The 21785-nt window shown below is 48.2% G+C and overlaps 1 protein-coding gene across 1 annotated transcript; it reads left to right on the top strand.

Annotated features, from left to right (window-relative positions):
* Positions 1–8716: 8716 nt before the first annotated feature.
* Positions 8717–15569, top strand: HMGB3 (high mobility group box 3). The gene is made up of 5 exons (XM_083876455.1): positions 8717–8833; positions 11598–11754; positions 12266–12405; positions 12903–13077; positions 13555–15569. Exons 2-5 carry the CDS (start codon positions 11605–11607, stop codon positions 13696–13698), a joined length of 609 nt encoding a protein of 202 aa, XP_083732581.1. The 5' UTR covers positions 8717–8833; positions 11598–11604; the 3' UTR covers positions 13699–15569.
* The last annotated feature ends 6216 nt before the right edge of the window (positions 15570–21785 follow it).

Here is a 21785-nt window from a genome sequence, read left to right as displayed (position 1 = left end):
CTCGATTCTTCACCTGTGACTGAGATTTTAATTTTGCATCCCATATGATTTTCCTGTTGTAACACACGCCTCTGGGTTGTCACTGTAACAATGCCTTTTCTTGGCAGGGAAGGCAAATCTGAAAGGAAGCCCTTGAGCACTCTGCTGTGCGAGTCTCTCGAATGATGGCTGTGTTTCTCCCCCTTGTTCCGCCCGTTTTCAAATAGTTTTCATGCTGGGAATAAATCTGAGTGCAAAACAATCATGTTCAGCATATGATAACCAGACACAATTGTAAGTACTCAAGCAGCCACATGGAAAACAAATGAGCTGATGGACAGAAAGAACACAAGACAACCCAGATACCACTGTTACCATGTTCACAGTAAGATCAAATAACTCTGCCATTTACATGTCGTTACATTTTTTTTTTTTTTTCCCCCAGGAAAGAAGGATTCTGGAAAACATTTTTAGTTACTAAATTTTTATCTTCCCGGTTTGTGTTGTGGTGGGAAAAAAAAATCATCTCCTGACAACAAACATAATATAGGCCAATTAAAATGAAGCAACTCAAAGCTGAATTCTGTCCTGAACTTCATCTGTGAAATTCTAGTGAATTCAGTGGGGTTTTGTGAGCAGAGGTCAGGATTTGGACACTAGTTTACAAATCAAAGAACAGCGGGGGCTGTGCAGAGTCTAAGCTATTTGGATATTCTGAACTCCACTCTAGGCAGCTGCTGATATCCTGAAAGTGTGTTGTCACTGATGATACTGGGAAGGAAGTCTGGCAGATTTTTTTATTTTTATTTTGCTTTAATATTTTCATTATGCTTGTCTTTCTTCTGTCATTGAAGCTGTTTTTCTTTGAAAACCATCTACTTTTAGTTGGGGAAAAGCAGAAAGCTGAGACATTTGGGGGAATTATACCAAACACTTGTCTTGATATGAGAAGTCGTAATTAATAAAAAAGTTAATTATAGATATACAACAGACTTCCCAATCTCAATAGACAATGTCTTATAAACCTAAAATGAGTTAATGAAGCTAAAAGAAAATTTAAATAGCACAAAATTTAGGGGGAAATTCATCTTTCTTTAAAGCGACTCAATGTATCCTGTATACATATGTACATCTCTAAAAAAAAAGTGCATAAATGAAACAATTTAAAAAACATTTTCACTGTAAATGTATTTTCTATTCATTCACTGTAATGTTCCTACGCTCCTAAGCAAAACAGGAATCAAATATGTTAACAAAACATGATGTCCAATGAATGTAAAACAAGAAGAACTCAGGAGCACTTGGCAGAAATCTACACCCTTTTTATAAAATTTCTCCCCAAAACAATTGTTCCTTCAAGGAACAAGGATCCATCAAGGATCAATGTAAGCACTTGTTGGTAGCAAGCTGAGTTAGACACCTTGTCACAGTTTATGACTTTCCTGTGCTTTTCAGTGATGTAAAAATGTTCATTTAAGTCATAACTGTGCATCACAAAACTTCCCTTTCTCTCCTTCATTGCTTCATCATCCTGTTGACCTCTTTATCTTCCTGCTGATCTGCCAAAACACCTGCATGGTCCAGTATGAAGTTTGAGGCTCATGTGTTTCAGTTTTTGCTCTGGTCTCTTAGCTCAGATCTGTTCTCACTGCTGGGCACTGCTTGGGAGGCACCTGAACTTTTGATCTTTCCCAAAAATGTCACCCCCAGACTCTGGTATCTCAGGCCTTGCTGGCAGCTTGGCCTGTGCCACCACAGAGGTGTGTGCAGGAGAACTGGACCAGCTGCCCTTGGGGGTTTGTGGCCCATGTCTGTCCCCAGGATTGAGGCAGTCACTCTAAAATCAGCCTGGTGTGCTGTGGTAGCTGCTGTCATAACAGTGTAGCTGTACACAAGTGCATCACTGAAAATATCCCTGCCTTATTGATAGCTTAATTGATGGCATTTAGTTAATTGTGTGTGTTCTCTTTTAGTGGAAATAAACCTGGAATTATGCAACTAATTTATTTTTCCAAAAGCAGGGAGTCACTCAAGGCTGCTGCAGTAGGAGAGCCTACCTGAGTAAGCCAGCAACTTCCAGTTGTTGAAACTGCTGTTTGCTGTCTGTTGCTATGGTGAAGTGATGGCACAAAACTGATACCAAAAAGGAAACAATCTTTCCTGAGCAGATTTATAAGAAGAAGAAAAAAAAAAAAGCATAGGGGACAGAGACGTCATGGGGAAGAGTGGGGAAAGCTTAAGGGGCTTTGAGAGCTTCCTTGAGCCAGTTTTTCTCCTTCCTTTTTTAACTGAAGGTCCACTTGACCCTTTGAAGGCAAGACTCATCCTGTGAAGTGTCACCACAAAGGGCTTTTTTACCACCAATTAAATATTCCCCTAAACTGTAAACACTTATAACTTCAATTCACATTTTTTCCTTTGCTTCTCCTGCACCTACATGCACATGGGCAATATATTCTTCTCCTAGCTTTACAGTCAGGTTTGGAGATCTTAAGTCCCAGCAGTGTACTGCAGGTCACAGATCAAAAAAAGATGCTTTCCTCTCCACCTTTGCAGCACCAGTGCTGTTTCTGTCTTCTCTGACAATTACATTTTTAACCCTTCCTAAGGCCCTGTTGTGCTGGCAGTGTGTTTCCCCACCCAGCTGGAATCACCCAGTGTTCTCTGTGTTTTCCCGCACCCAGACCTTCAGCCCACCTCGGATGCCAGCTGGAGAAGCTGGACTGTGCAAAGCAACCCCACAGCTGATGGCCCAGCAGCTGTGAGAGACCAGGCACTGGGTTCCCAGTTCCTGTGGAGAGAACTCATCTTTCCTTCTCTCTAGCCAAGGGTCTTGTACGTCACAATGAACTCTCTGTGACACTGGAGACAGGCAGCCTGTCCTGATAGGTTACAAACTATGGTCAGACTCAAAGCTTCGTTCAGACACCTGCTGTGACATAGAGTAGCACCAAGATTTTGCTGGAGAACATCCTCCTCTTTCATTCATCTGAAAGTGAGTGGTTTTGGTGCATCATTTCCTCACTGTGCTGTGTGCTGCCATGGTCCTGTTTTGAAGTGTGGGCAGGGGCAGGGTGGCCAAAGAGGAAAGGATGCCCACTGGAGTTCAGACTCTGCTGAATGCAGGCGCTAGGTGTGGGGTGTGAGCGGGTGTTCATGGCTTTGGGAACAGTTATTTAGTGATCAGAAAGCAGCTCTCCTTGTAGAAACATTTCAGGACTGTGAAATAAGTATCCAGTTTCTTGTCCCAGGGCCAGACGTTCTGATTGCTTCGTTTAGTGTCACATCCGTGGTGTCTGAACTACACCTCAGCTGTATCATCACCGACTTTTTCTAATGTGGGGTCATGCCTCCCTTTATATCCAGCCCTTTGCTGGACTGCTGCTGGATTGTAATTGCATTGGATCCTTAATAGAGTTTCTTGGTCTGCTGTCACAGCGTGATTGCAAGAACTTGTGTTGCATTGAATGTGGTCTTGATTACTTGCCAATTAAAGTGCAAGGGAAACACTTACAATCTTCTCCTTTAAAATTGCATCTAGATTCCACCTCCTCTGAAGGCTAGAGGAAACTTGCAGAGATTGTTTCTAGTTGTTCTGTCTTTCTACTTTTAGTCTTTGGCTTGGTGGGGTAGGTAGATAAACGTGGGGAGGGTGTTGTGGTTTGTTTCTTTGTTTGGGTATTTTTGTTTGTTTGTTTATTTTGTTTGGTTTGGATTTTTTTTGGTTTTTTTTTGTTTTTAATTTATTAAATAACTCCTTTTTTTGTTATTGTTGTCGTTCTGTGCATGTGAAGCAGAAAGGCCCCTCTTGCAGCTGAGTGTTGCTCATTGCTCTCGTGCCAGGTCACTTAGGGTTTGCAAGGTTTGGGATAGTGCATCTTTAAAAAGAAAATACGTGAAAGCAGATGGCCCTGTGGTAGCTGAGCATGGAAGGAGACGCCTGAAGAAAGTGTGTTGTGGCAGGAGGGATGTGTTAGATGAGGGAACAGAGACAAGCCAGGCATGTGAGGAGGCAGCATGCAAGGGGCACACAATTTCCAGGAGTCTGGAAGCGTAGGAGGTGCTGCACTGTGGTGGCAAATCTAGTGGAGCAGGTGTGCAGGGGCAAATTGCCTGCCTTCCACTCCCTGGGCATCCTGGCAGCATGTGCTGGGACAGAGCCAGGGCCAAGGTGTGAAGAGAAGCAAAAACAGGGAGAGGAGAAAGAAAAGGAAGGGAAAAGCCCCAAGAGGAATGTGGACAATATGACAAGACACGGGGGGGGAGCCCACCTGTGAAGGGAACTGTGAGTTTCTGTTTATCTTGCCTGTGGTTACACTGCAAGGAGGTTTTGAACTGCTGCCTGGTATGACTGTCAATTATTTTAACTTGTATTTCTCACCTCAGTCCCCATGAAGTGCATTTGACAATAATTAATTTTGTGTGTGCAACTGAGAGTGTATCCTACTCCTGCAGAGGTATCAGCTTAATAGGATATGGCTACAGGGGATAACAGGCTGTGCCACCCCATGAGGGAATTTGGGGGGTCACCTGGTCATTTAGACTAATATTTTAATTGTTGGAACATAAGGTTTCTCATAGTTGAATTGGGAACAGATTAACCTCTGTCTCTCTGAACTTGCATGCTGCCAAGCTCCTTAAACACCATTGCTAATTTTATTTTCTACTTTCAGCATGTATTTAAGATAATTCTTTTTGTTTCGTAGGTTAAAGAGGAAATATTCTAACTGGCTGAGATCCCAGTGAGCAATTACAAATATTTTATTATAGTTACAGGACTTGGAATTCAGCCTCAGGCTGTGGGCATCAGAAAATCCATGTGTGGAAATCCCAAGTGTTGTAAGGTTGGGAGGCTTTTGTATGGAGGGATTCCTTCTCATTTTACTAAAGTTAAACTCTTGGTTTAAAAATAAAATTAAAAAAACCCTTGGACTTGTAAATGAAACCTCTGCAATCAGGTTTTGACTATACCAGTTAGAGAAGGGTTAATTGAGCCTCTTCATCTCCATTGCATGTTAGCACAGAAGGTCAGTGGTGGGAGAAGCCAGGTCCACACTGAAGGCTTTTGAAACAGCCCCTAACTAGCCTAATGAATATGCTGGTGAGATGAACAGGTCATTTAACACTTTTCATGTCGCTATTGTCCATCCAACCTTAAATGTCAACTCTGTCACTCTGATAGGCTGGTTCTGCTTAAAAAGGTTCCCTGGCTTTGTTCGATTCCTAGGAGGGATTTCCCCACCATCCTTACTCCTAATTGCTGGCAGAACCCTACGGATGTATTTATATCAGCCTTTTCATTCAGGTCAAGTCTCCACTAGAGAATTTTGCCAGTGTGTTGAAGAGATGCAAGGAAGATAGAAGTGGAAGGGCCAAATGCAGTCGTAATTATCCTGCTGGAACTGCAGCTCAGTGACCACAGGGGAATGACTGGCTGAGGGCAGGATGGTTTGATACCTCTGATGATGTGCTGGGACAGTTTCACAGGGCTGCCGGGAGGGAGCTCAGCTGTCTGTGAGCCATCCAAGTGCCCTCGGGAAGGGCTGAGAGTGAGGCTAGTGGAGGGTGCCTTGTGCTGGCACCTGCCTTGCAGCTAAACCCTGGTGGCAGAGGAGATGTCCCTGATGTGAGGTTTCTGCCAGGGTTTTGTGTGTTTTAGTGTGCTGATGTTGATGTCCAGGTTGCTTGAAGGCAACATCTCATGGCAACTAAGCTGCATAGCTGAGAGAGCTAAATATTTTTCACAAATGTTTTCCTGAACTTCCTCACCCTGTGAACAGCAAGAGTGTTTCTTCTTGGGACACTTCTACTTTTTCTGTGACCCATGGCATTCTGAGGCCTAGAAGGCCTCAGAGAATTACTTCTTATCTCAAGAGGACTGCAGACAGCTTTTTCCTGTGAGATTTCTTGAAGGCTCCTGTATCCTTGCCTTGAATAAGCTCCCCAGTGCCATGGTCAGGAGCACAACAGCATAGGTGCTTCTGATTTAAATCACAGTCATGGGCTCAACATATTCCAAAGCAAAGAGCAAATGGACTGATGCTCTATTGGTATTCAATACCTCATTGCACCTGTTTGCCTCTGCAAACTTTCTTGGCTTTCTGATCCCTGCATCAGCTGGTAGATAACAAAAAGTGGAAATTCAGGTATCAGCACTGAAAAGCAAAGGCTGATAGGCAGAAATAGGCAGAAATAGCACATATCCAAGCATGTGTGCTACAGACCAGAGGAGCTTACGTGGCTATTCCCAGAAATGCTGCCAAATCTGAGTCCAAGAAACCCCTCAGTAAGGGAACTGCTTTGACAATGCACTGTGTATTTGAGCTGCCCCTCCAAAATAGGAAACTACAGTTAAATACATGTTAATACGTAATATTAATTAAAAAAAATAATCCAAGCCCCAAACTCCCTAAAATTTCCCAAGCCCACACTTGGAAGTGTCTCTGCTGCTGGCTGTATCCTTCTGCACACTCCTGTTTTGCCTTGGCCCTGGTAGTCACCTGGCTCCTTGGTACACTGCTTCAGTCCATTAATCCAGCAGAAAACTAACCCAGCACAAAAGGAGGTAGAATTTTGGGCTTTGTTTACTTTTTGCTGGGTTAGTGAGCTGCCTTGTGTCCAAGAGGGGCCAGGAGAGAACAGGTGAGCTGCACGAGGAAGGGGACTGCATGGGCTGGAAGAGGTTGCAGTAAAAGGTTAGATTTGCTCAGCCAACTTTCTGGGTTGTTTTCTTGGTGCACAGCAGGAAAGGGCCCAGACACCAGGTGCAATGTGTGGGGCTGAGGGCACTGCAGGAGAATTGCAGCAGTGGTAGTTCTAGGGGTGAAGCTTTCCCTCTGGGGGTTATGTTCACCCATTTGCCTCTCAGCCCTGCTCTGCTTTCAAAAGCATGCTGCAAGTGCTAGGATAAAACCCAGCTGTCTCTCAGCTACCAAAATATCTCCTTTGCCCCTTGGCCAGCTGTCAAAACTTTCCTGGCCTTCCTAGAACAAGAGTCTCAGGGAATGTTTCTTTTGGCTGATGAGAACTCCGGGGGATGCTCTGGAGATGACTATGGGACAGCATGTTCAATGCCAGGTGCCTCTCCTAACCCTAAGCCAGCTCCTGAACAGCCTGTCCATCCTCTTAGTAGTGCTCTCTCTGCTTGGTGCGCTCTGGAGGGTGAGATTGTGCTTTGAGGGAGAAAGTGCTCCAGAATTTAAAAAAAAAAAAAAAAAAAAAAAAAAAAGTGCAATTCAAGAGCCGAGAAAAAAAAAGCCTTAATTATTCAACTAGTTTGGAACACTTGAAAGTATCCCTAAAAATAGGTGAAAGGGATGTTTGTCAGCTACAAAGAGATTATCCTGCAGTAGTAGTGCTTGTCTTATTTTATGATGATGCTACAGAATATAGTCCCTCAGGTAACCTCATTAATGTTTATAAACGAACCCCTTGTTTTATACTTTCGGTTTGAGAAGGTAGAAATAGGGCAAGAGGCTAGTAAGCCTGATTTTATCATATGTGCTTTGAAAAGCCCAAGGACACGGCTGTAAGTTCTCTATAAGTATGTGATATCCATGGACCAACAACTGGATTATTGGGTGCTTGCTGGACTGCCTGAGATGTACCCAAAGGGGGAAATGCAGGCAGGACCTGGGCTAAAATCCTGGGTGAAATTCTGCATGATCTCAGTGGGTCTGTCAGCAGGAGGTTGGCACTCCTCTGTGCCTCATCAGTGGTTTTGTTTTTGATCCCTTTCGGCAAAGGCCACCTGTGACCATATGTTGTTATAGCCACAAGCGTTTCCACAGGGCAGTATCTGGAAAACCCTGCTCTGCCTGACAGCGCCTCAGCCCAGGGTGGAGGCCGCTTTTCACTATCTGCTCCTCAAAGAAGGCAACTGTTTCTTCTGGCTATCACGGCAGGGCGGCAGTTACCAACAGCCCCCAACAGCACCGGCTGCTTTCTGAGCCTTACCGCTCCAGCCTTAAAAATAACAGCCCTTTTTTCCGAGCCAACCAACAATTGTGGTCAGCCACGAATACCAGTTTAACCATTTGGCAGCTGCCCTGTAGGAAACAGCTCTTTCCAGAGAGCCCAAGGAGCCCTAGAGCCACACTGGGCTGGTTTCAGTCAGCAGGGCACACTTCACACATTTCCTTGTGTGCAACCAGCCTCTTTAATAACAAGCAAATCCGGGGAAAGTTGATATCAAACAAATTGTAGAAGTGTGTAAGAACTAGTAACTCAAGTGGATCCTTTATTTGATGAACGAGCGGTAAAACTCCGTCCCTCCCCACACAAACACGCCGTTTCTCGCTCCGCAGCTCCTTCTCCACCCCGTCGCGTGTCGGGACTGTCAGCAGAGTTTATTTTGGGCTCGGTTCCACTACGCGCAGTAGTAGCCGGCTCCGCAAACAAACGCGCTACAACTGGAACCGCCCCTTACGGGCTTTGGGGCAGAAAGCGGCAATAACAACAAGGGGCTCCCCCGGGCCGGGGGGTCCCGGCAGGCCGCCGGGGGACGTGCGGCGGGGCCGGCCCGGGGGGTCCCCGCTCGGTGCCGGGGGTGCCCCCGGGGGTCCCGCGCTGCCGCACGTGGCGGGGGCGCGCTCGGGCCGCGCTGCCCCGGTTCCCCCCGGCGGGCGCTCTTTTTGAATGAATGACCTCACCCGCGCCGGCCAACCGCCGCGCGGCCGCGCTTAATATTCATGAGGCGCGGCGCCAATCGGCGGGCGAGGAGGTTGTTTTAAACGGCAGAGCCCCGCAGCCAATCAGGCCGCTCTCGTAGGCAGCCAACGCGAGGCTGAGCCGCGCCGAGCCCCGCGTCGTGCCCTGCGCTCCGCTCCTGTCCACACTACCGCGAACAATACAGGTACGTGCAGCCCCGCCGCAACTTTTCGGGGGGCGGCTGCCCCCCTCCCCGCCCTACCCCTGCGCTTTCGTCCCTCTGCCCCGCCTGGCCCAGCACGCTTTTTTATTTTTTTTTAATCTTTTTTTTTTTTTTTTTTTAAACGTTGCGTTCCGTTTTTTCCTTCCTCCGAGTTTTTGATTTTTATTTTTTTTAATTAGGAAAAAAATCGGGAAATTCACCCAAAACTTTGTTTTTACCCCCCCTCTCCCGTGGCGGGGCTCGGCGGTGCCGGGGCAGATGCTGCGCGCAGCTGGCGGGGCGGTGGGCAGCGGGCGAGGCGCAGCGTTTGTGCCCCGCTCCTCCTGCCCTGCCCCGCGGGGAGCTCCCCCCGCCGCCGAGGGGCCGCCTGCCCCCGGTGCAGCCCCGGGGCTCCGCGCTGGGCTCCCGTGCCGCCGAGAGTAATATGGCTGGTGCAGCAACTACACCGGGACTAACTCCTCTTCTCCCCCGCATGGGCAGGGATTTTTCTCTGCCGCCTCCTAATGTCGCACGGCAAAACGCGCGGCGCCCTCGGCTTTTATGTGCCCCTTTCCCAGGGTGGGCTCGGTGGGGCTGGTGGCGGTGGGAAAGTTGTCGGCCGTGCGCAGTGCCGTGCCCGCTGTTTATTCTGCATTAATATGGCTGTCGCTTTAGCATCTGACAGGGATAAACCCTGCGCGCTGCGCCCGGCGGTCCCGGCCAAGCAGTTTTTTTCTCGCCGCCGCCGCCTCTAAACTCCACCGATCCTTTCGCTTCTGCCTCCGCGGCTCTTCCCCTGCCCGAGAAGGTGTCTCTGGTGGGGCTGCGCCCGCGGCGGGGCCCCGCATCGCCTTTTCCCCGCGCCGCGCCGCCCGTGCTGTGGGCATTAATATGGCTGGCGCTGGAGAGCCCCGGCGAAGGGAAGAAAGACGTGTGAGCGGCACAGGGATGGGGAGGGGGGTCGCGGCGAGGAAAATCTCCTTCCCCGCGCCCCGCCGGGGGCTCAAACCTTTCGCTTTCGCCCCGGCTCCTCTCCCCCCACCTTCCCGTGTCCTCGGCCGGGCGCCGGGGGGCCGCCCCGGGGCTCCCCGCACTCTTTTTCTGGCAGCGCGGAGGAGCGTAGCGGCGGCGGTAATGGCTGCACGGGAGCCTTTGTTAGAGAGCGCTGCGCTAGGCAGGGGCCGGGGGGGGGCCTCCCGCCCGCGCCCCGGCCCCGCCGCCCCCGCCGCCCGCCGGGGGGCCAGCGGGGAGCCCCCTTCGCGGCGGGGGCGGCGTTTTGGCGGGGCCGGCGGCCGGGGGCGGCGGGCGCGGGGGGCCGAGCGCGGCGGAGGGGGAGCGCGGCTTTGTTCGGCGGCGCGGCGGCGGCGGCGGCGCCGGGAGAAGCAGAAGCCATCTTAGCGAGCGGGGCCGGCCCTGGGCGCGGAGCGCGGCCGCCGCCGCCGCTCCCGCTGCCGCTCGCCCCGGCCGCCCCGGGCCGGCCCCGCGCCCCCGGCCGCCGCCCGGCCCCCCGGCGCCCCCCGCCCGCCGCCCCGCCGCATTTCAGGGGCACTTTCTTTCATCAGGAGGCGTTTCACAAAATGGAAGATGAATTATTGGCGTCTGGCGGAGCCGCCGCTGCCCCCGCCGGCCCCGGCCCCGCCGCAGGTGCCCGCGCCGCGGAGCGCGGCCGGCGCCGTGACCTTGGGGGGGCGCGGGTGCGGGAGGGGCGCGGAGCGGGGCCGGGCCGGGCTGGGCTGGGCTGGGCCGGGCTGGGCCGGACCGGCCGCCACGGGCCGCTCGCCCCCAACTTCAGAGAGGGGCCGGTCCCTGCCCCGGCCCCGGTGCCGCGGGGTTTGCGCTCCTGCGGGGGCAGCGCTGTCCCGGCAGCGGCCGGACCGGGCAGGGCGGCTCTCGGCCGCTTGGGCTGCACCTGGCGGTTAATGGGCGGCTATTAAATATTAACGCCGTGCTAATAAAAATTAAATTTTTAACTGACTTAGAAGCTGTAAATTGAAAATACTGTTGCGGGCTTATGATTTTTTTTTATTATTATTATTATTAAGCGGGGAAATTTAATACGGAAGCAGGAAAAGAAACAACCCAAAAGTTATCACCGCCGTTTGGGTAACTTGCCGATTGCATCTTTGCACTGACCACTCTGCCTCAAACATGTGTCACTTGGTGGAGCAAGAGCAAGCACAGCTCACCTCGCAGGGCTCCACGGGTCCTATTGTGGTTAAAGTCAGCCTTTAGTTCTGCCCTTTTTATAGATAAAAGGTTATTTCACTTTTTCGAGGCAACTAATTTATCCTGCCTTCTTACCTGGGCAGCAGCTGCTAACATGTATTCTCCAGGTCCTGGAGGGATAAGTTACTGCCTGGCACTCTGCGTGCCACTCCAGCCCCAGTGTGGTAGCCAACTAAAACAGATACTTTATATTAGTCCGTATATAAGGCTTAATAGGCAGAAGTATGTATATTTAATAGGCTGTCTCGAGTCTTTGGGCATGATGTAAATATATATTAATGTAACACTTAAATCCAGTGACTGGTTTCTCTTGGCTTGTCTGCAACCCAAGTATCAAGAGAGAATAATTGAAGTCTCTGTATTGGGGATGGTAAGAGGTGTTGGGGATAGAAGGAGGTGTGTTACTCATGGGACATCAGGTCAGAAGATGGTGCAGGGGTGTGTGTATATAAATATATGCACACCATATATGTATACGTACATAGGTGTATGCATTCATCTATATATCATTCATTTGTTATTTTTTCCTCTGTCCCTACAGAGTCAAGATGGCTAAAGGTGATCCGAAGAAGCCCAAGGGCAAGATGTCTGCCTATGCCTTCTTTGTGCAGACGTGCCGTGAGGAACATAAGAAAAAGAACCCAGAGGTTCCAGTCAACTTTGCAGAGTTTTCCAAGAAGTGCTCAGAGAGGTGGAAGGTACCTTAATTTGTGACTTCCTGAAGGGATAACTTCTCATAGTATCTGCCAGGATGGTTTGTGTGTGTGTCTGAATGTGAAGGGAGCCAGTGCTGTTTTGGTCTGTGTGCTGTTTTTGGCAGGCTGTCCTGGCCATTGGTTAGATGCTGCTGAAACCTGTGGCAATGCTGAACATTTTAGCCTTGTCCATCTGCCCATTTAGATGCTTCTGCTAGAGTCTGGCCTTTCAAGCAATGCCCTTCAGCAGCTACTTCCTCCCAGGTGTGTGTCCAAAGGAGGGCTCTGACTGTGCTTGTGTCATTTCTATTGCTTCCCTGTTGCTGAGTGTGTCTGTGGTGGCCGTGATTTCCTGTACAGGACCTTCGTCCTCAAGGTGGTCCAGTCAGAACACAAACAAATCCTGAAACTCCCGTATCAAGTTGATGTGTGTTGGTTTGTTTACATAAAGAGTGCCAGCTATTGAACAGTTGAGTAATCACAAGTTTGATGTCTGGTGTTTTTGGTTTTTTAGACCATGTCGAGCAAGGAAAAGGCTAAATTTGATGAAATGGCAAAGGCTGATAAGGTACGATATGATAGAGAAATGAAGGACTATGGACCAGCTAAGGGTGGCAAGAAGAAGAAGGACCCCAATGCCCCAAAACGACCACCGTAAGTAATTTTGAGGCACATTAAAAGCAAAAGTGTTTTGGTTTATTTTCACACCCTGTATGTAATATGGGTTTCCAGGAAGGAGGTAGATGAGGGACACAGTGTTGTTATAGCAGGATTGGGAGTGATACTGCCTTGTAAACCTTCTAGGCAGCTTGTGCTCTTGAGCCTGGAGGGCACTGACACAAATTGTCAATATTTGGTACTTTTAAACTCTTAGTGGTGGAAGTGGCTGAGTTACAGTGAGACTTGCGTATCTAAGATAAAATTGGTTGAGGGGATACAGAACACTTAATTAAAAAAAAGCTTTGAGTGAAGGCTGCAGGTCTTGGCCTCAGTAAAATCGGGACACGTTTAAGCTTGTGTTTGATTTTGTAAGTTAAAAAAGTTTCCCTGTGCTGGTGCATGTGTGAGTGTTGTGGGGTGGGATGGAGGAAGGGGCGCTCCCTGGGCGTGCTGCTGCAAATGCTGACTGTCCTCTGGTGTTTCTCCCCAAGGTCTGGCTTCTTCCTCTTCTGTTCAGAGTTTCGCCCCAAGATCAAGTCCACAAACCCTGGCATATCCATTGGGGATGTAGCAAAGAAACTGGGTGAAATGTGGAACAACCTCAGTGATGGGGAAAAGCAGCCTTACAATAACAAGGCAGCTAAACTGAAGGAGAAGTACGAGAAGGTAAGGAGAGTTGTCACTTGTGCCTCCTCTGTACCAGCTCTTTGGTTGATGTGCTTTTGTAGCATAGGCCCAGCTCAGGTGGCCCCAGCTCAGTGACACAGGTTGGGGCAGAGCAGGATAAAGATCCACAGGCAGATTTCAGCCAGGAGGGAGAGCTTTCCCCAGTGCTGTGCACCAGGGGCTGCTCATGCTGCTTCACAGAGGGTTTGCTGTGCTGTTATAGGAGCTTTGTCCCGTTATCAGGAAACCTGGAGAGGCTGGGTTCTCTTCTCCTCCTCAGAGAAATAGCCATGAATACAGCAGGGTTCAAGACCTCCATGATTCATGAGCATGCTTAGGTGTCTGCGTAGCTGTGTCCCCTTAGGGTGTGCAGCCAGGGAAGGCCAGTCCCTTTTACCTTAAAGCCCACTGCTGCTGTACAAATGCTGTGTGTGTTTGCCACTTAGAGCAAATTAAGACATCCCCTTGACTTTGCAGGATGTTGCAGACTACAAGTCTAAAGGAAAGTTTGATGGCGCAAAGGGAGCAGCAACCAAAGCTGCTCGGAAAAAGGTAGAGGAAGAAGACGAAGAGGAGGAGGAGGATGAAGAAGAGGAGGATGAAGATGATGATGATGAATAAAACTGTACAATACTTGTCTCCATGTGAATACCATAGAGTAGGGGAAACACCATAAATGAAGCACCTCTTATTTGAGATGGTGTCTCTTGCCCTTATTAGGCTTAATTAAAAAAAAAAATTGGATTCCGATCGCGTTGTAGTTTCTAAAAGTGCTCTAGAAATTGTAACTGGTTTACATGAAGTGGCCATGGGTGTAGTGAGCACCCTGAAACTGTATCAAAGTTGTACATATTTCCAAACATTTTTAAAATGAAAAGGCGCTCTAGTGTTCTCCTAACTCTGTGCACTTTGCTGTTGGTGTAACAAAGCATTTAAAAATGTTTCAAGCATTTTTTTAATTTGTAAGGTGGTGTTACTATATGGTTATTGGCTAGAAAATCCTGGGTTATAAACTGTACATATCTATAGTTTGTAAAAACTAGACAGATTCTTGTGGTACATGCTTAGAGTGATGATGCCTTAGAGGAGCAGTGATTACTTGGAAAGGCTGTACGTTCCCCGGGGTGCCATGGCCCAAAGCATGCACTGTGAGGGTAGATCTATTTACACTACAGTGGGCGTCCATTTAGCTTAAAGTTGTCTTTCTGTATATAGTGAAATAGCATTCTGCTGCCATTCTTAGTTGTGGAAGGGGGTTCAGCTGGCATGAGAAGTGTATGGGTTTTTTTAGTTAAGTGCGGTAGTTTTTAAACTGAAAACTGTAGACATCTCTTCATCGTCAACTAAGTGAAGAGCCAGTGCAGCAACTGAAGTTCAAAAACACTCTGTACTTAAACAAATTTGCAACGTTCTGTTTTTTTTGTATGTTTAGAATGCTGAAATGTTTTTGAAGCAAAAATAAACAGTATTACATTTTTAAAACTGTTCTTGACAACACTCTAAATTTCTGGTTTAAAAGGATCTTAACAACAGCAAGAGGTTCATTTTGAAGTCTGTGGCATCCCTCAGGGCTGGTGACTTAGGAAACATTCTGACTCAAGGATTAAAAAAAATAAAAAAAAATTAAAAAAAAAATGGTGGCCAGCCAAAACTGGCTGAATTGAAAGAGATGGCTGCTCCAGCTAATATGCAATCCTAACTGTTTATGGCTGAGTGGCATAAGATGCTATGCAAGTTTGAACTTTATTACTTGAACTTGGGAGCCTAAATGAACATTCATGACGTAATTGTTTGTTTGTGTGTGTATATAGCAGCATTCAGAGATACAGAGAAAGGTAGGTGGCTAGGAATGAGGCTGACACCATGGAATAAGTATAAAAGCATAGTTTGGAAATTTTTTTTCAGTTGTGTTGGGTAAATTTATAGCCCAAATGCATTGCTGTACATATTAAAATGTGCCTTTTTTGTCCTGTGTTAAACTGTTTCAGACTTGTGGTTTTTTCTAGCCTCTTGTTTCCTGGCAGGAGCCAGGTGCCTCAGTCTCACTCCCTGCTGAAGTAGGAGCGTGGCACAGGTACTTGGTCTGTGTCCCTTCTCTAATGACACAAGTTTCAGTAGGAACTGGGGGCTGTGAGGTGGGATGGGGGAGCAACAGGTCTCTTTCCCCTCTGGTCACCAGCTGACTGTGGCAAAAAGCCTTTGCCTTCTTTCCAAAATCCAAGCTGAGGATGTTTTGCGGTGCTTGAACGAGAAAAGTGATACCTGGTCTCTAACTGGTGACTATATAACCTTGTTTTTCCTTAGCATGAGAACAACACCATGAGTTGGGAAAACTACAGCACCCCCAGGCTGCCCCTGCATTCCTTCCCTGTGCTGGCTCTGGGGGTCTGTGCTTGCTTGGTGTAGAGTAGATGGGGGTGTGAAGATGCTTGCATGAATAGCAGGGCAAAGCTGAGGGCTGTTGTGTTCAGCTGGTTCCAGAAGACACAATAACCCACAGGTGCAAGCTGTGGGTGTGGGCTGGGTGGCTGCCACCTGCTTTTCAGCCAAGTTGGAGATAAATCGGGTCCCAGGCTTACAGGCAACTTTAGAATGTCTTTAAAACTACTCAGTTGCCTAATTGGGTGGCACTTCTGGCTTTCTCTGACTTCTCAACAGCCACGACAACTTCTCACCAACAGCAGCTTGGCAAAAGTCTGATCTAGAGGTGGACTAAAAAGTAAAATTTTTGGAATGGAGCAAGCTGAAAAACTTAGCAACATGTAGCAACTTTTGTTTTTAAGGCAAAGTGACAGTTGAATCACTCAGAAATACTTTTATAGTTGCTTAATTATGGTAATTTTCAGTATCTTTATTGCACAAAAAAAAGTGATATTTGCCCTTATTTCATGGGCAGTTGCATTTTAAAAGCCTCAATAAAAGCTGCATCTGGAAAAGAAACAGGTACTTCTGTATTTGCTACCCTTTCTGCATGTCTTCTAATGCTAGGGAGTAGGCAGCTGGAGATCCCATGGAAATTTGATGGGGAAGTGGTGGAGCAGAAAAAAAGAAAAGTGATGGCATCAGTTCAAGAGCTCTAATGTTGTTTCTATTGTCTAGTTGGCAAAATCTCTCCTTAACCACATATGGGACTTAGTGTGGATCACTGTTGTGCAAATCAAGCTTGGCTTTGAATTAACTGCTGGTGAGCTGAGCCCCTATTGATGGTATCAGCAGATGAGGACTGGAGCTGACACCTCTTTGTCTTCCTTCCATTGGAAATCAATTTAAGTTGCAGAGATTGATCAAGGTCTTGGACCTTACAGTACACTCACTACCTCTTGTGCTCTGCACACACCTAAAATCTGGCATTCTTTGGGGATGCTGTTCAAATGTGAGGAACTCATATTTGGGTACTGCAGATGTAGTGGTGATGTTTTTCCCTGAATACTCTGCTGTTGATGATAAATGCCATAGTGTGGATGTATATAAATAACACATAATTTCCCTCTCCACTGTTTTGTGTTCTGACACGTCATCTCAAATATTGGGAACTGCTTAATTTCACCCAGCTCCATTATTTTCATAGAACCTCCCCCCCCGCAAATGCTCTTTTTCTCTGCTTTGAAATGCTTGCGGTGTTCCAGGGAAAGACATTTCTGCTTTGTGCTGCTGAACAACTCAAAACTTCTAGTTCAACTTTAGTCCCAAGCCAGGCAAAGTAAATATGTCTCTTATTAACTCCATGATATGTAGAGAAGGGTAAAGATAGAATAGACTGAGCAAAGGGAAGGGATGGATGAAGAGACTTTTCCTTGCATGAGTTTGACAGAAGTGACTGTGAGACTGGTTATGTTTCCAAAATGTGATGTGGTGATGCACCTGTCCCTGCTGAAGCTGGGCTGAGGGACCAGGGCTCATCTAAGAAACAGGGATGGTGCTGGTTCTGCAGCTGTTAAAACCCACTTACTGCTGGGGGGAGGCAGAGGAAGGCCTGACTGGGTGGGATGGTCCCTCTGGATGCCTAAATGGGTGTCAGAGGTCTGAGAACTTCTCCTCAAGAGAAAGTGTCTGATGGTGATGTGGGGCAGAGATAGCATTGACCCGTGCCATGCAGGTCATTTCCCGTGGTTAGTGATGTTTGGTTTGCCCTCAAGATTGTCCAGACTCCTGAGAACACGGTGCCAAAATGCATCATCACATTGCTCTGAAATCAAAACTTCTGGGGGGCAAAGGGCTGAAGGAGGCTGCTGAGCTGCTCTGTGCAGAGCAGATCCTGCCTCTGCTGAAAATGAGCCTGGGAGTCCTTAGCATGACCCTCTGCAGTCAGAGGCTGCAGACCCCCTGCTCTGTAGCCTGCTATATTCCAAAATTCAGTTGAGATGTGGTAAATAGTTGGTGTGAGCCAAATCTGAGCACTGAGGCTGGGAGGAAGGAGCTGCATCAGGGGAGTCCCACCAGCAGTGTGGCAGTCACAAGGAAAACTACATTGCAGCTCGGTTTCCTGCTGCTCTATCAGGGCCCTAACACATCTGTGGGGAAGGAGTGTGTTAATTTTCTATAATAAAATTAATTAAAAATCCTAGTAAAAATTAATCTCTCCCTAGGATAGGGAGAGTCTGCTTTGGGGATGGGACTGAGGATACCGACACAGTCAAAGCATCTCTCATACTTTCTCCCTTTGAACAGCTCATTTTTGGGTGGTTTTACTCACTCCTAATAAACCCTGCAGGAGCAGCAGCAAAGGTGCAGGGGCTTCTGTTGGTTCTGGCTCAGCAGGTGGCAGGTGAATGGCTTTTTATTCTGGCAGCCACCTCGAGTTCATGTTTTCCCTCTGCTCACTCAGGCTCTTGTTCCACAAGCAGAGGGGCATCTCCCAAGTTAAGCCCTCTCCTGCTGCAGGATTTGGGGAGCTTGGGCAGGGAGACAGGATGTTTCCAGAGGGGTGAGAGCAGGATGCCACATTTCTGGCAGGGCTTTCTGACAAGCCCCAGATTCCCCTCTATGAATGTTCACCCAAGCTCACTTTCTTCTAAGAGATAAGGGGAGGAACTGTGACAAGTGGCATGTTTATTTCTTTCTAGGGCTAGGGCTGAACCACATTTTAATGCAATAAACTGAATTGCAAATCCACAGCAGTGCTGCAAAAAGAGTGCTGGGTACCCTGGAACTGAGCAGTTGCCCTCTAAATGTGTCAGCTTGCAATGCAGAAGGGACTGAATAACCAGGTTTGTGCCCTCTGAAGTGTCTTCATCCCCTTTTGCAGGCTGGGCTCTGGTGTCTGCCTGCCCCTGCTTGAGGTCACCTGTGGCCCCTGCTTGAGGTCACCTTGAGGACCCTGCTTTGGTCACCTGTGTTCAAAGCGCTCTGCAAACATCTCATCCTTCCAGTAGATCTGATCTCTGTGTGCCAAAGCAATATGTGAGTAGAAGGGATGTCTCCTTGCCTGTGCTGATGCTCTTGATTGGAGTTGTCTGCTTCTAAGAGCTCTTCCCTGAGTGCCCTCCTTGCACCTGGATCCCTAAATTAGGCAGGAGAAAGCAGCAGAGCCATACTGGAGCTGACAGTTCTGTACCCTGGGTGGTGAGTAACTCCTCCTTGTGCTCCTGGATGTGGCATGTCCTCACAGAGACACCTGTGAAGGGCTAAGCCAGGGCTTTGTGTTGAGCTAGAGCAGGGGTGGAGGTGACTACCCCAGGAGTGGGGAGCCTGAACATGGTGTGGAGCAGCAAACACCACAGTGCTTTGGTGGGGCTGAGTCGTTTGAGATGCAGAAAAGCAGACTTGTTGAGAGAAAAATGCATTAACTGGTACAGGGACGCCTGTCCTGTAAATTGTCCTCTGACAGGGCTGACTTCATGCCTCTGGCTGAATTCAGCAGCCAGGCAAACCACAGCTGGCAGCCCAGCCTTGATGTGGGGCTGGGTGTTTTGATGGGGTTTGTGGTTGACTTTTGAGCCCATGAGTGCAGAGTGGGGCTGCTCTGCCTCCATCTGCCACCTCCTGTGGCTCAGTGCTCCCTGTGGGACCCCTGGGGAGCCACAGCAGCCCCTCTGCACTGGTGTCACACTCCTCTGCAGCCAAGGGGGGCAGGTAGGATGCTGTGAGTGATGGAGTTGCTTTTTCTTCCCAGCCCTTCCACTTGGAAAGCTCTCTCAGGTATTTCAAGTCAGGAAAATGCTCTTTTTTAAAAAAATATTAATCAAACGTGGCCTGGCTTTGTGGTAAGAGCTTATAGCTTGTAAGTGTTTTTAACTGCTTCTTTGTGAAGCTTAAAATTTGCTTTATTTCGTTTAGAAAAATTAATACCCGTAGCAGGATGAAGTGATTTGAGGGATTGCTTGAGACAAATGCCTCTTGTCTGCTGCTAATGACTGTGTGATTGCTCTTTTACTGTGTGTTACCTGGCTGTGCCAGCAGTAATACATGGTCCTGGAAAAGAGGCTGGAGAAAGGTGTAAGCAGGGTCAATTTAGTCTCCCATTTTCTTACAAAATATGTTGGCTAAGTTTTGTTCTCTTTAGCTTTAGAGCTCAGACTGGGGGTTTTCCCTGAGCTTGGCTTCTGCAGTTGTTAAAGGCATCACTACCTGTAGGTCCTGGCCAGGATTTCTCCCCAGTAGCAGGGAGAGCAGAAGGAAACATGCTGGGTCTTCTGTTGCTTTATTTATTGCTTCATACACTAACTTAATTTTTGCAAGCTGCTGGGAGGTTTTTCAGACCAAGCTCAAAGATCAAGATGTCAGTAAAACTCTTGAAGAGAGCGCTTTCTTCAAAGGAAAAGTGTCTGAGAGTGGAATAGAACCTGACCAAATAGAATCAGAGAATTTTTGAATTGTTTGGGTAGGAAAGATCATCTTGTTCAAACCCCCCTGCCATAGGTGGGGGCACCTTCCCTAGGTGAGATTAGTGTTACTGTCACTTGTGTTCCATTTGTTGGTAATTCCCAGAGCTGTCTCACAAAAAAAATCCACTAGACCACATATTTTGAACCTTGCTGGTGACTTGCAAAAGCCTTTCAGTGGTTTTGAACATAGAAGGACTTGGCCTTGTTTGTCTTCTGCTCTTCCCTGTGCATCTCTGCCAAGAGGGAACAAATGGACCTGTCCCCTTTCAGTGCTCTGCCTGGGGAGGATGTAAAGCTCAGCCCTTTGACTTTTCCATTAACCTCACTTAAAAGGGGCTTATGAAAAAAGAGGGAGAGTGACATTTTACACAGGCAGATAGTGAGAGGACGAGGAGGAGCTGCTTTTAAACTGAAGAGAGTAGGTTTAGAAGTTAGGAAGAAGTGGTGAGGCAGTGGCACAGGTCACCCATGAGAAGCTGTGGGTGGCCCATGCTCTCCTCGTGTTCCCTGCCCAGCTCTCTGTCAGTCCAGCACAGCAGCTGTGGTCAGCACATCTGACCCAAGGGTTTACTTGGGATAGTGTGATTTAAGTTTTGGGAGCAGCCTGGACTGTGTTTTCCCATTATCAGGTGATGGGGCTGTTGCTCTGTGCCACTCAGACACCCACTGCTGCTGTTCCCCTGGGATTTTTGTGCTCACAGCAGCATCAGGCTGAGGATGGAGGTTATGGGGATGCAGGAGCTGCTGCTGGCTGGGAGTGAACTCTCCCAGCTGACCCATGTGGGGCTGAGCACTTGTGATGGAGGTGGGAATCAGGAGCAGGAGGAGCTGAGGGGGATGCAGGTCTCCAGGTCCTGAGCAGACACCATCCAACCCAGGGGTCTCACCATATGGTGCTGTATTTCACAGCAGTGGGGCTGGGCAGTGCCTGGGGATGGAAGGGAAGGGCTGATGTCAGAAATGTTTGCTGCTGTTGGTGCTGGGCTCTCTCCTGGGGTGGTTATTGCCAGTGAAACTCCTTAGGCTGTGCTGTGCACACTTTCTTGTGGCAGGGACACAAATTGGCTGCTGTGGAGGGAGGAGATAAGGTTTTAGTGAATGTCTGGGTGGGAAACACTTCCATATATGTTCTCATTCTGCCAAATAACAGATTCCTGCCCATCAGAGGTGCTCTGGTAGGGTCTCTTTTCCATTTACCCCCTCCCAGGCCATGCTTGGTGGGGCTGTCAGAGCAGGTGGCAGAACCCTGTAGCAGGAGCCTGTCCCAGAGCAGAGCTGCAGATCCCTGTGATGTGCAGCAGGATCCCTCCAGCCCTGCAGCCCCAGGGGAGTGAGAACCACCTTCTTGCCATGGGCAAGTCCCCCAGGGAGGGTTCAGTGGGGGCAACCCACCCTGACAGGGGCTCAGGGTGCCCATGGTGGGAGAGGGGATCCTGCCCAAGGAGCTGCTGGTTTGCTAGAAGCCTTCTCCTAAATATGGACATGATTATTTTTAATTTTTTATTTGCTTGCTCTGGAATCTTTTGCATTTTTTCCCTTAATCCTGGAGAAAAATCAGTGGTGCCCTGTGTGCATGTGACATGGCTGTGCACAAACTCCCTTTGTGGCTCCTTTCTTTCAGGGGAGAGAAACACATTCAGGAAAAGCAGGGCCCTGACAACAGGAATCAAGTGTTTCTAAATATGGACATCCTTTTTTGGACTAAAAAGTCTTTTTGTACCATGCATATTTCCCCTGTTAATCATTTCCTTTTGTTCCTTGCAAACTTGGGTCCTCCAATGTTATAGAAGGAATTATAGCCACTCTGTTTGTAAACTTTTCCTTATGATCCATGAACTGCCTTGTGTGTTGCACAGATTTGCTGGGTTTTCTTTTTAATGTGGT

The sequence above is a fragment of the Zosterops lateralis genome (genome assembly GCF_965231275.1).
Source record: "Zosterops lateralis genome assembly, chromosome: 21".
NCBI lineage: Eukaryota > Metazoa > Chordata > Aves > Passeriformes > Zosteropidae > Zosterops > Zosterops lateralis.
This window is presented reverse-complemented; position numbering and strand designations above follow the sequence as displayed.